This window comes from Ranitomeya imitator, chromosome 5, assembly GCF_032444005.1.
Source record: "Ranitomeya imitator isolate aRanImi1 chromosome 5, aRanImi1.pri, whole genome shotgun sequence".
NCBI lineage: Eukaryota > Metazoa > Chordata > Amphibia > Anura > Dendrobatidae > Ranitomeya > Ranitomeya imitator.
The window spans coordinates 191,315,343-191,328,617 of record NC_091286.1 but is presented as its reverse complement, the minus strand read 5'-3'; the positions used below and the strand labels follow the sequence as shown (position 1 = coordinate 191,328,617).

Sequence of the window (13,275 nt, the reverse complement as noted above, 5' to 3'; positions counted from 1 at the left end):
AAGAGCCACCTTGTGCAGCAGTAATGCTGCATTCTAACAAGGTAGCTCTTTTAGTTTTTGGTGCATTTATTTCCAAAATAAAGCATTTTATAACTTCTCCAAAATACCAGTGAGCTCTGGACGTCTGACGTCACATCCAGTCTTGCAGACTGCGCCTGCACCAGCCAGTACTAAACAGCGCCAGCGCCAGATTTCATGGGAAAATAGCGGAGGGGGCGGCGCCCGGCGCCCCTGAAGATTTGAGTGACGGCAGTGTGGCGTTTCAAGTAGGGGAGTTAAGACCTGCCTCCCTGTCTAAAGACAGGTATTTTGGAGCAGTTATAAAACGCTTTATTTTGGGAATAAATGCACCAAAAACTAAAAGAGCCACTTTGTTAGAATGCAGCATTACTGCTGCACAAGGTGGCTCTTTTAGTTTATAACGGCTGGAGGGGGTGACAGAGGCCCTTTAAGAGGTTTTCATAAACAATTTCATAAATAATAAAAGGACAAACACAGTTTCACAGTTTTATAATTGTAATTTATCCATGAAAAATGCATTGACTACAGATGATAACCTGTATGTGACCCGCTTTAAACACATCCATTGACTTATAATGGGAGAGTCTAATCCAGATCACAATACTGAATGCAGCAATTTTTTTTTTAACCTAGAGCACTGGTCTGGGTAAAAAAATTTAATATTAACTTTCACACTGATCTGCATTGGTCAATGTGCTGTCTGTATGCTTTGAGCTTTGCAGACAGATAGCACACGGATAGCACACGGATGTTTCATTTGTTCATCCGAACAAGCCCTTAAGCTATGTGCACACGTTGCGGATTTTGCTGCGGATCCACAGATTTGACAATGCGGATCTGCAGCTGTTTTCCATGCGTTGTACAGTACCATGTTTTTTCTGCAGCATGTCAATTCTTTGTGCGGATTCCACAGCGGTTTACACCTGCTCCTCAATAGGAAACCGAACAGAAACCATGGTAAATCCGGAGGTAATCCGCAGTATGGTTTACCTGCGGATTTTGCAAAAACAGTGCGGAAAAATCCGCACACCAATCCGCAACTTGTACACATAGCCTCACAGTGCGTTCACACAAAGGTTCTTGCTGAATTTTCAAAGAATAAACCTGGTTTTTGAGAACTGTTGAGTCTGTTTAGTAGGATTTTGAAAAACTTATGTTCTAAAAGCTCAGCAAAAAAACGCAGTACGAACATTCCTCAATGAGATCCTAGTGATTCCAGTTTTTCACAGTTAGGGCTCTTTTCCACTTGAGAGGAAAAAAACGGTCCGATTTATGGACCAAAAAAAACGGATAAAAACTATGCGTTTGTCTTGCGAGTGTCATGCGAGTGCCATGCGAGTGTCATGTGATTTTTTTCCGCAACATCCGTATGACATCCATATTGCTGTCTGATTTTTACGCACCGGTGTCCTTTGAAAAGCCGGCAAATCAGTGCTGTGTACAGTAAAATCACACTGACAGATTAGAATAGATATATACACATAGAATAGGTACAGGTATATATATATATATATATATATATATATATATATATATAGATTTAATACAGAGATAGATAGCAGAAAAGCCGGTAATTCAATTGCCGGCTTTTGCTATCTCCTCCCAAACCCGACAGGATATGAGACATGATTTACATACAGTAAAACATTTCATATATCTTATTTTATTACATATTTTTGACTACTAATGTAAGAAGTGTCTTTGTGTAAAATTTGGTGGTTCTAACTGTTAAAATAAAGGGTTAAATTACGGAAGAAATTGGCTTGGGCTCCCGCGCCATTTTCTCCGCCAGAGTTGTAAAGCCAGTGACTGAGGGCAGATATTAATAGCCTAGAGAGGGACCATGGTTATTGCCCCCCCCCCCCCCCCCCCCCCCCGGCTAAAAACATCTGCCCCCAGCCACCCCAGAAAAGGCACATCTGTAAGATGCGCCTATTCTGGTACTTGGCCACTCTCTTCCCATTCCCGTGTAGGGGTGGGATATGGGGTAATAAAGGGTTAATGCCACCTTGCTATTGTAAGGTGACATTAAGCCTGGTTAATAATGGAGAGGCGTCAATTATGACACCTGTCCATTATTAATCCAATAGTAGTAAATGGTTAAAAAAAACACACACACACACACATTAGGAAAAAAGTATTATATTGAAATAAATACACAGGGTGTTGTAATAGTTTATTATACGCTCAATCCAAATGACGACCCTTGTTCTGTAAAAAAGGAAAAATTGTGTGTTTTTTTTTCCAGTTTGGATCGGATTACGATTGTACAGGAAAAAAAAAATCGCAGCATGCTGCAATTATTAACGGAAATTGGATCGCATTCCAGAATTCCACAATAGAGGTCAATGGGTGCGAGAAAAAAAAAAAAAATCGCACAGCACTCAGACCATGTGAGTGCTGTCCGATTTTTACCCACAGATGTCCTTGGAAAAGTTGGCAATACAGCAGCCACGTACAGTAAAATCACAGAGTGACAGATTAGAATAGAATAGATATATATACATAGATTAGATAGACATATAGATATCAGTGACACACACATATATATTACATAGATAGATGAAAAGCCGACGATTCATCTGCCATTTACTGTAAAAATCACAGCGTGACAGGTTAGAATAAGATAGATATAATAGATATATACACATAGAATACATAGATATATACAGCTCTGGCAAAAATTAAGAGACCACCACATCAAAACCCTGTCATGGGCAGCCCAATCTCCAGACCTGAACCCAATTGAAAACCTCTGGAATGTAATCAAGAGGATGATGGATAGTCACAAGCCATCAAACAAAGAAGAACTGCTTACATTTTTGTGAAAGAAGCAGTATGAAAGACTGGTGGAAAGCATGCCAAGACGCATGAAAGCTGTGATTAAAAATCATAGTCATTCCACAAAATATTGATTTCTGAACTCTTCCTGAGTTAAAACATTAGTATTGTTTCTAAATGAAACACTTATGGCCAATGTGAACATGCGTTTATGTGCTGCATGTGTACCAACTCAAGTCAAGCTCAATTTTTGTGTTTTTTTCTTTGTATTATTGCATTCTGTGCAAGCCAGGGGGTAGCTGTGTGTATGCATATATATATATGTTTTGAAGAATATTTCCTTTGAAATATTCCTTTCGCACTGCATGCGGATGCTAGGTGTGAACATTCAGATTGTACTCACATGAAAAACGCATGACATTTGCATTACACTTGTCCAACTTTGCAGGAACAAAATCGTACCGATTTTAAAATCAGTAGTGTGACTCCAGCTATAGGTCTCATTTACATGTTAGTTTTATTTCACGTATGAGAAAACCAACACCGCTTTATGGCCGGAGTCACACTACCGTAGAATACAGACGAGTGCTATGCGAGAAAACATCGCATAGCACTCGGACCAGTGTTAATCTATGGGGCAGCTCACATCACCATATCTTTTCTCAGCCATATTCGACGTGCATGTAAAATCTCAGCATTCTGCAAATGTACGCGTGTATCATCCGAGACTCGCCAATGCAAGCCTATGGGTGCGTGAAAAACTTGGACACCACATGGACCAGTCATCTAGCTTGCAACAAATACGCACACATTTTCCTAATTTCAGCCCACTGAACCATTAAATTCAATGGGGAAAATCGGTGAGAAATGTAAAGCCATATGCATGTCATACGGATGTCATACGGATGTCATAGATGCGAGAAAATTGCATCATCGCATTGCAAACGCATTAAACAGGGATGACCATATGGAGAACACTTGTGCGACTCTCGGCAGGAAGACTCGGACCGATTTTCCATACGCTTAGTGTGACTCCGGCCTATCAGTGATTTTCATCAGAGTTTGGTCCAATTTTGATCAGTTTTTCTCGAATGTGAAAAAAGTTCTCCACCTTCTCCTACCTAGCATTCTAGGAAAATTGGGCCTCACCTGCAGAGTATCTGAGCGCTTTCTGATTTTTTCAATATGGGATCTTTTCCATTTGCGAGGAACACGAGACACTCGCATGTGAAAACCAAGCTCTGGCGCCGTCACTTTGGAGCGGAGCGTGCAGCTCCGTGTGTTGCTATGCGGCCGCACGCTCCGCTCTGGAGTGCCGGCGCCAGAGCTTGGTTTTCACATGCGAGACACGGACGTGTTTCTCGCAAATGGAAAAGAACCCTAAACCATAGACTTGCACTGACAATGTTTGACACAACACTCAGATCATACTTAGACAAGTATCCACAGTTTTGCATGGAATGCTTGTTCGGTGAACAAAAACAGACATATAAATGGTCCCATTCACTATCATGGGTATAAATGCTATCTGTGAAAAATACAAAAAGCATGCACGTGAGAAAAACTGACATGTGAATGAGGCCTTCCTAGTAGAATCCTAGGATACCTCCATCAGTTTTCTTTTCCACACAAGAAGATGGAGGATATATGGATGCTAAAAATAGACAAATGGAGCAAAAACGGGTACAAAAAATTGATTCAACATGTTGATCAGAAGTCTCTTTTTTTTCAGACATGAATTCGACCTTACAGATTAAGCTGTGTTTTGCATTGATGTTGTGTCCTCAGGGGGCATCCTCAGGGGAACGTGGCTGCAGTCCAGGCAGGACAGACACTATTGGTAAACACTTTCTAATATACTGCTTTTATAATATGCATTGCGTTCAATGTAAGTTTTCTGCTATTCAACAGACACTGGACTGTGGTCCCACTACATGGGAACAATATATTGTATATGTTGCCCTTACTGGGAAGTAAAGTGCAACATTTTAGTCTAGGCATCAGTGTACTGATACGTTTTTTATCATATAAACGTATAACATAAAAAAGAATTCTCATTTATTCAATTTAGAGTTTATCATGTCCTGACCTATTCTCCTGCCTTTTTAACCCAGGGATCTAATCACATATGTACCCATAATATTCATATATTATTATTTGTCCAGTTTGATTATAACTTTGTGTAACAATAAAATGTTGTGATTTTTTTAGCACATTTGACTCTTGTGAAATTGTAAATTCTACTCTGCAGTATGTTTGCCGGGCAGACAGTCAATCCATGTTCCGGCAATCAGAATAGCTTTAATTGAAAATGCTATTTTCCTACAGATTACAACTAGATCTACAGGTAAATAGCATTTTTGAGCCGATAGGTTCCCTTTAGCTTCAGCAGCAGTCCTAAGAAATACAATGGGTTATCTGCAAGCTTGTGAAATTCAGCTCCTTGAAGCCATAAACTATATATTTTTTTAAATTATTGAGTTACTGTAAATATATGAAAAGTAACAAATCAATCAGACTTACATCATCAAAGTGGCGTAAGTAGTAGGAAACAACATATGAAAGCAAATTCCTGCTGTTATCCTAAAGCAAAAAGAGAAAAAAAACATTATTTTAGTAACTGCTCTGGTAAAATGATTGTATTTCCTTCCAACATCTCATAAAAACTGCTTTAGATTTAAACATTTGAAAAGTTAAAGGAATCCTGTCACCCCCAAAATTGAAGATGAGCTAAGCCCACCGGCATCAGGGGCTTATCTACTGCATTCTGTAATGCTGTAGATAAGCCCTCGATGTAACCTGAAAGATGAGAAAAAGAGGTTAGATTATACTCACTTGAGGACTGGTCGGATCCAATGGGCGTCGTGGTCCGGTCCGGGGCCTCCCATCTTCATAGGATGACATCCTCTTCTTGTCTTCACGCTGCTACTCTGCTGCAGGCGTACTTTGTCTGCCCTGTTGAGGGCAGATCAAAGTACTACAGTGCGCAGGCGCTGGGCCTCTCTGACCTTTCCTGGCGCCTGCGCACTGCAGTACTTTGCTCTGCCCTCAACAGGACAGACAAAGCACACATCTTCGTAAGAAGATAGGAGGCCCCGGACCGGACCGCGACGCCCATTGGACCTGACTGTCCCTGGGTGAGTATAATCTAACGTCTTTTTCTCATCTTTCAGGTTACATCGGGAGCTTATCTACAGCATTACAGAATGCTGTAGATAAGCCCCTGATGCCGGTGGCCACAGCTCATCTTCAATTTTGGGGGTGACAGGTTCCCTTTAATACATTCAACCATATTTAGGCAAGAAATGCACTTTTTGATGTTTTTCACATTTCTCTCAGGTCAAAAACACTTACTTTTAGAGTTCGTTCAGATGAGTGTATAACACAGATGTGGGCTCTTAAGCCAGGGTCACACTAGCGTAGAATATGGACGAGTGCTATGCCAGAAAACATCACATAGCACTCGGACCACTATTAATTTATGGGGCGGATTACATCAGCAATTATTTTCACATGCCAAATTGGCATGCGAGAACAATCACAGCATGCTGCGATTGGCACCAAGACTCAGCCAAGTCTTGGCTCACTCACACCCATACAAGTCTATGGGTGCGAGTGGCACAACGCACATCTCTCGGCTATCATCCGAGTGCGGTGCGATATATGCCGATAGCAGAGGAGATGGAGAAATCACTTTCTCCGCCTCCTCCGCAGCTGTGCTCTCATCTTCTCTGTGCGAGATGCTTGGAGCACAGATGCATGACACTCGGCTCCCACTCACAGCAGAGCAGGAGCCGAGGGTCATTAGCATATCACTTCTAATGCTCTCGCATCGGATGCCATATGCTAGTGTGTCCTCAGCCTTAGAGTAAAAATTTGACAGCACTGTTTTATTTAATACGGCTGTTCAGATGACAGTTTTTTTTTTCCACAGACGGAGTGTCCATGTGAAAAAATCGTAGCATGCACATTTTTCTCTTCTGAGTCTTGGATGACAATCACCCTTTCAAGTCTGTGGGAGTGGAAAAAAATCGTATCCCATACAAAACATCAGTGTGGCATCTGATTTTTATGGATACATTGCCATTATTAACCTAGGAAATTAATTGATCATTCATATTATTGAAAGTATATGTATAAAAATTAATTCCACACATCTCACATGGATGACAGACAGAATGACAATATTGATGGAAATTAGCGTTAGCGTTTCAGTCCGCAGAGTATCATCCGCATGCGCAAACGCATGCAAAAACGCATGCTTATGCAGTGTTTTTTATCCACATCATCTTACACATGATGCCAAAAAGAGTTGCGTGTGCATGCGTTTGTATGCGTTTTGGCATGCCTTTCCATTGTTTATATGCATGTGTTAGATATTTAAAATGCTTCACAGTAGCTTTTCCTTGACATCAGACACCCACATTTGTAACTTTCCTAACTGTGTGGGGGTTGTGGATAGCAAACACATTTAGATTCTGAAACCTGCTGGAAGTGGAACTGAATATTTCAATTATAAAAAATACTTTTCCATTGTTCTAATGGCAATTGCAGATGCTGAGTGTAAATTTGTCGCCGTGGACATTGGCTCATATGGACGAGGAAATGACTCACAGACTTTCAAAAACTCTGATATGGGTCAACCACCAATGCCATTTGTTGTGGTTGGGGATGAAGCGTTCCAAATGTGTGCCAACCTCATCAAACCATACTCAAGTCGGGACTTAAATCACACAAAAAAGATTTAAAACTGCCGACTGACAAGGGCAAGAAGAACTGTTGAGTGTGCCTTTGGATTGCTGGTTTCTAAATGGCGCATTTTGGGAACATCCATTTATCTAAAAACTGAGACTATTGATGAGGTTGTGAAAGCTTCTGTTCTTCTGCACAACTACATCATGGGAAAGAGCAACCAAACTTAGAACCTGAGGAACCTGTTTCATTGCGTGATTACCAAGATCACCCTCTGAGGACTTCGGTGGAAGTTGCTCAGATGAGAGATAAGTTTGCTGCTTATTTTGTTTCTGATAATAAACGTGTTGCATAGCAAGATGGAATGGTTTAAAGGGAACCTGTCACCCCGAAAATCGCGGGTGAGGTAAGCCCACCAGCATCAGGGGCTTATCTACAGCATTCTGTAATGCTGTAGATAAGCCCCCAATGTTACCTGAAAGAGGAGAAAAAGACGTTAGATTATACTCACACAGGGGCAGTCCCGCTGCTGGTCCGGTCGGATGGGCGTCTCTGGTCCGCTGCGGCGCCTCCCATCTTCATTCCAAGAAGTCCTCTTCTGATCTTCAGCCACGGCTCCGGCTCCGGCGTACTTTGTCTGCCCTGTTGAGGGCAGAGCAAAGTACTGCAGTGCGCAGGCGCCAGGCCTCTCTGACCTTTCTGGCGCCTGTGCACTGCAGTACTTTGTTCTGCCCTCAACAGGGCAAAGTACGCCTGCGCCGGAGCCGTGGCTGAAGATCAGAAGAGGACGTCTTGGAATGAAGATGGGGGGCGCCGCATCGGACCAGAGACACCCATCCGACCGGACCAGCAGCGGGACCGCCCCTGGGTGAGTATAATCTAACGTCTTTTTCTCCTCTTTCAGGTAACATCGGGGGCTTATCTACAGCATTACAGAATGCTGTAGATAAGCCCCTGATGCCAGTGGGCTTACCTCACCCGCGATTTTCAGGGTGACAGGTTCCCTTTAAGCCGCAAAGTTAAATTTTCCTTTAATGTTAAAATGTCCCTGTAATGTTAAAATGTACCTATTCAAATGTGCAGGTAATTTTAAAATTTACCTGTAATTTTACAATGTACTTTTAATGTTAAAATCTACTTTTAATTTTACAATGTACCTGTAATTTTTGCTTACTCAAATATTAAAATACCTCCAGGTAAACTTACAAGTTCCCTCAACAATACAATACACACCTGTGTGTGTTTGCAGCGGCAGCGCATAAAGATAAAATGAAAACACAGATATTGTGGCAAAAAATACTAATTTTATTTAACAAAATTTAACAAAAAATGGGTTTAGGATAGGGGTGTTTGGGTCCAGGATGGGGGGTTTAGGATAGGGGTATATCTGAGGGTGAGATGGGAGGACCTTGGGGGTGTGGAGATGTGAGGATTGGGTGGTAGTTGATAAGGTAGGGGTTACAGGGTAAGGGGCAACAAATTGAAGGATTGGATCGTGGATGGGAGTGGACACATCGGGGATAGACGACACAGAGGAATCATGGGAATGGATAGACAAACTGGAAGGGACAGACACAGGCACAAGGGAAGGTAGTGACACATTGGTAGTTGAGGGTGGAGGTGGTGGGTCCAATCTTGGCATATTTTGTGGCTCCGGGGCTTTGTCCTGGTTATTTGTATTCTTGGCTGACTGGGAGTGGTGGCCTCTTTAGTGTTCTGGCGTGGTGCTGTGATGGGCAGTGTCGTGGATACTACTGGCTGCAGGGGTGATGGAATGGGCAGTGCCATGGATACTGCTGGCTGCAGGGGTGCTGGAATTGGCAGCGTGGTGGATCTGTGAACAGGAAGCGGTACTGGAGGATAGTTCGGTGCTGTGGGAGTTGTAAAGTAGATGTTTGGCTGCTGGTAATATCCTCCAGCCTGTGGATTGTAGCTTTGGGACTGCTGCTGCTGTAATGTGTGGCTGTAAACAGCCTTGCAGGCCTGCATGATGTTCAGCTGGAGTTGAGGCGTAAGGTTTTCCGACACGCTCCGCTCTATTGATGAAAAGAAATGTCTCGCCGGTCTCTCAAGGTTGGCTTCCAGGCGGTCAAGGAGTTTGTTGACATCCTGTAAAAGTGTGTTCACATGGGTGAACCCACTCTTCAGTCTATCAGCAAGCACCTTAATCCCATCCTGGAAGACTGAGCTTAAATGCATAAACTCAGGCATGCCTGGCTTCTCCCAGGCCCTCTGCCGCTGATGAAAAGACCCAACTAAAGCAGAGGAAGAGGGCTGGGAGAGGGGACAAGCAGATGAACCAGCTGCCTGTTCCCCAATCTGTGAAGCCTGCCAGGTTGCTCCATCGCTGGTGGATGATTGGGACTGCGTCTGGTCATTGGCTGGTCGATGAGGGGCCGCTTCAACAGAGGATGATCCAGGTTGCGCTGTGCTGCACCAGGTTCTGTGTGAAAAATAAAAGCAAAACATTAGTTTAGAAAAAAAAAAAAAACTACGCACCACAAAAGATACTTATGCTTGCTGAGCAAGCGCAGGCCTCAGAAATCCAAGGTTTTGGTGTAAATTATATTTTCTTAACCTTCGAGCAGCACCACTTTGAACCCAAATCTCCTCTCTGATGTCCTTGTTGAAGTGGTCTTTCATGGAACGCCAACGGATTTTGATACTCTTCTCTGTGAAGGGGTAAAAAAAAGGAAAAAAAATTATTGTAAAACAATGCACATACAGTACAGACAGAAAGTTTGGACACACCTTCTACTTTAAAGATTTTTCTGTATTTTCATGACTATGAAAATTGTACATTCACACTGAAGGCATCAAAACTATGAATTAACACATGTGGAATTATCTACTTAACAAAAAAGTGTGATGACTGCTTTGCACACTTTTGGCATTCTCTTTATGAGCTTCAAGAGGTAATTACCGGGAATGGTCTTCCAACAATCTTGAAGGAGTTCCCAGAGATGCTTAGCACTTGTTGGCCCTTTTGCCTTCACTCTGCAGTTTAGCTCACCCCAAACCATCTCGATTGGGTTCAGGTCAGGTGACTGTGGAGGCCAGGTCATCTGGCGTAGCACCCCATCACTCTCCTTCTTGGTCAAATAGCCCTTACACAGCCTGGAGGTGTGTTTGGGGTCATTGTCCTGTTGAAAAATTAATGATGGTCCAACTAAACGCAAACCAGATGGAATACCATGCCGCTACATGCTGCTATAATACCAATGCTGTGGTAGCCATGCTGGTTCAGTATGCCTTCAATTTTGAATAAATCCCCAACAGTGTCACCAGCAAAGCACCCCCACACCATCACACCTCCTCCTCCATGCTTCACGGTGGGAACCAGGCATGTAGAGTCCGTTCACCTTTTATGCGTCGCACAAAGACACGGTGGTTGGAACCAAAGATCTTAAATTTGGACTCATCAGACCAAAGTGTGTGTTCTTTAGCCCAAAAAAGTCTCTTTTGCTTGTTGCCTGTTCTTAGCAGTGGTTTCCTAGCAGCTATTTTACCATGAAGGCCTGCTGCACAAAGTCTCCTCTTAACAGTTGTTATAGAGATGTGTATACTGCTAGAACTCCGTGTGGCATTGACCTGGTCTCTAATCTGAGCTGCTGTTAACCTGCAATTTCTGAGGCTGGTGACTCGGATAAACTTATCCTCAGAAGCAGAGGTGACTCTTGGTCTTCCTTTCCTGGGGCGGTCCTCATGTGAGCCAGTTTCTTTGTAGCGCTTGATGGTTTTTTGCCACTGCACTTGGGGACACTTTCAAAGTTTTCCCAATTTTTCAGACTGACTGACCTTCATTTCTTAAAGTAATGGTGGCCAATCGTTTTTCTTTACTTAGCTACTTTTTTCTTGCCATAGTACAAATTCTAACAGTTTATTCAGTAGGACTATCAGCTGTGTATCCACCAGACTTCTGCACAACACAACTGATGGTCCCAACTCCATTTAAACGGCAATAAATCCCACTTATTAAACCTGACAGGGCACACCTGTGAAGTGAAAACCATTCCGGTGACTACCTCTTGAAACTCATCAAGAGAATGCCAAGAGTGTGAAAAGCAGTCATCAAAGCAAAAGGTGGCTACTTTAAAGAACCTAGAATATAAGACATATTTTCAGTTGCTTCGCACTTTTTTGTTAAGTATATAATTCCACGTGTTTAATATAATTCATAGTTTTATGCCTTCAGTGTGAATGTACAATTTTCATAGTCATGAAAATTCAGAAAAATCTTTAAATGAGAAGGTGTGTCCAAACTTTTGGTCTATACTGTACATTAACAGGTTCACCACGAAAGACCACATTGCAATACTTACCAAAATAATTTCTGGCATGTGGCGTCGCATGGTCCTAATCATCCATCAGCGATGTTGCCACTTCATCCCAGAGTCGTCGAATCACCACATTGTCGAACTGCTGATGGTCACGGGTGTCCTACAACGGTACTCGCTCTTGCACAAGATTGATCAATTGTTCGTTGTCAATTTCCAAGATGGCTTCTTCCCATTGTGGAACCTATAGATCTATAGAATATCTATAGAATAGAAAAAAAGGATTTTTAAGTAAAACTGCAAACAAATTCTATTACAACTCTGATGAAAAGAATACTTACACCCCGTCTTTCCTTCTCACAAACTTGAGTCCGACAACCCTGGGAAGCTTCATTTCCACTCTCTTGCTCTTTTGCACTGTCAGCTACCTGTAAAGAAAATACAGGATTTACCACATGTATAGTATTGCCAGTCAATGCATACCAATTAGTATATCAAATGTGATTACATAATCAGGGCCAAGTTTACTCTGGGAGGCTTCACTGGAGGAGGACATGTTGGAAGCGCAGGCAGCAGTCAAGTGAAACACTACAGAAAAGAACAGAGAAGAAAAATTAAACTATGACTATGACTAAACTACGACTAAACTACGACTAAACTATGTAGCCAAAAAAAATCCATGGACACCAATACTTACATTACAGTCAGTAGTACAACAGCACAGCAGTCAGCACAGGCAAGGGACAGACGGCAGCACCAGGAGAGATGGAAGCACCAGGAGACAGATGGCAGCACCAGGAGAGACGCCAACACCAGAGACAGATGGCAGCACCAGGAGGCAACCAGTCTAAAGGAACAGAAAGAAAAGTTAAGAGAGACAGACATTTTCAAAGGTTCTATACTTACATAGCCAGTGTTGTCCTCACCAGGCCAGCAGCACCAGGAGAGACGCCAGCACCAGAGACAGATGGCAGCACCAGTAGAGACGCCAGCACCAGGAGAGATAGCAGCACCAGGAGACAACCAGTCTAAAGGAACAGAAAGAAAAATGAAGAGAGACAGACATTTTCAAAGATTCTATACTTAAAAAGTCAGTGTTGTCCTCACCAGGACAGCAGCACCAGGAGAGACGCCAGCACAAGAGACAGATGGGAGCACCAGGAGAGACGGCAGCACCAGAGACAGATGGCAGTATCAGGAGAGACGCCAGCACCAGAGACAGATGGCAGCACCTGGAGAGACGCCAGCACCAAGAGAGATACCAGCATCAGGAGACAACCAGTCTTGTGCTTCCGTCGAGAGTCTTCTGCTTCCATCCAGTCTTCAGAGTAATGGACTACCTGTCTCCACACCCCCTTTTATACATTAGTGATTTTGCAGGTGGTAAGATAGTTTCGCATGTGAACGCATACAAACGCATGTCCCTGCGTACACCATGTTAAAGATAGGTACGCAAGGTGCTTTTTTCATGCTTTTTTAACTAATTTTTGGACACCTACTTTTT

General features: G+C 42.8%; 1 protein-coding gene across 1 annotated transcript in view; it reads right to left on the bottom strand.

Annotated features, from left to right (window-relative positions):
• Positions 1-13,275, bottom strand: part of FMN2 (formin 2) — a 528,461-nt gene that overhangs the window by 138,656 nt on the left and 376,530 nt on the right. Inside the window, exon 12 of the mRNA XM_069769445.1 lies at positions 5,326-5,385. Coding sequence (XP_069625546.1) covers positions 5,326-5,385 — 60 coding nt within the window. The remainder of the gene's footprint in view (positions 1-5,325; positions 5,386-13,275) is intronic.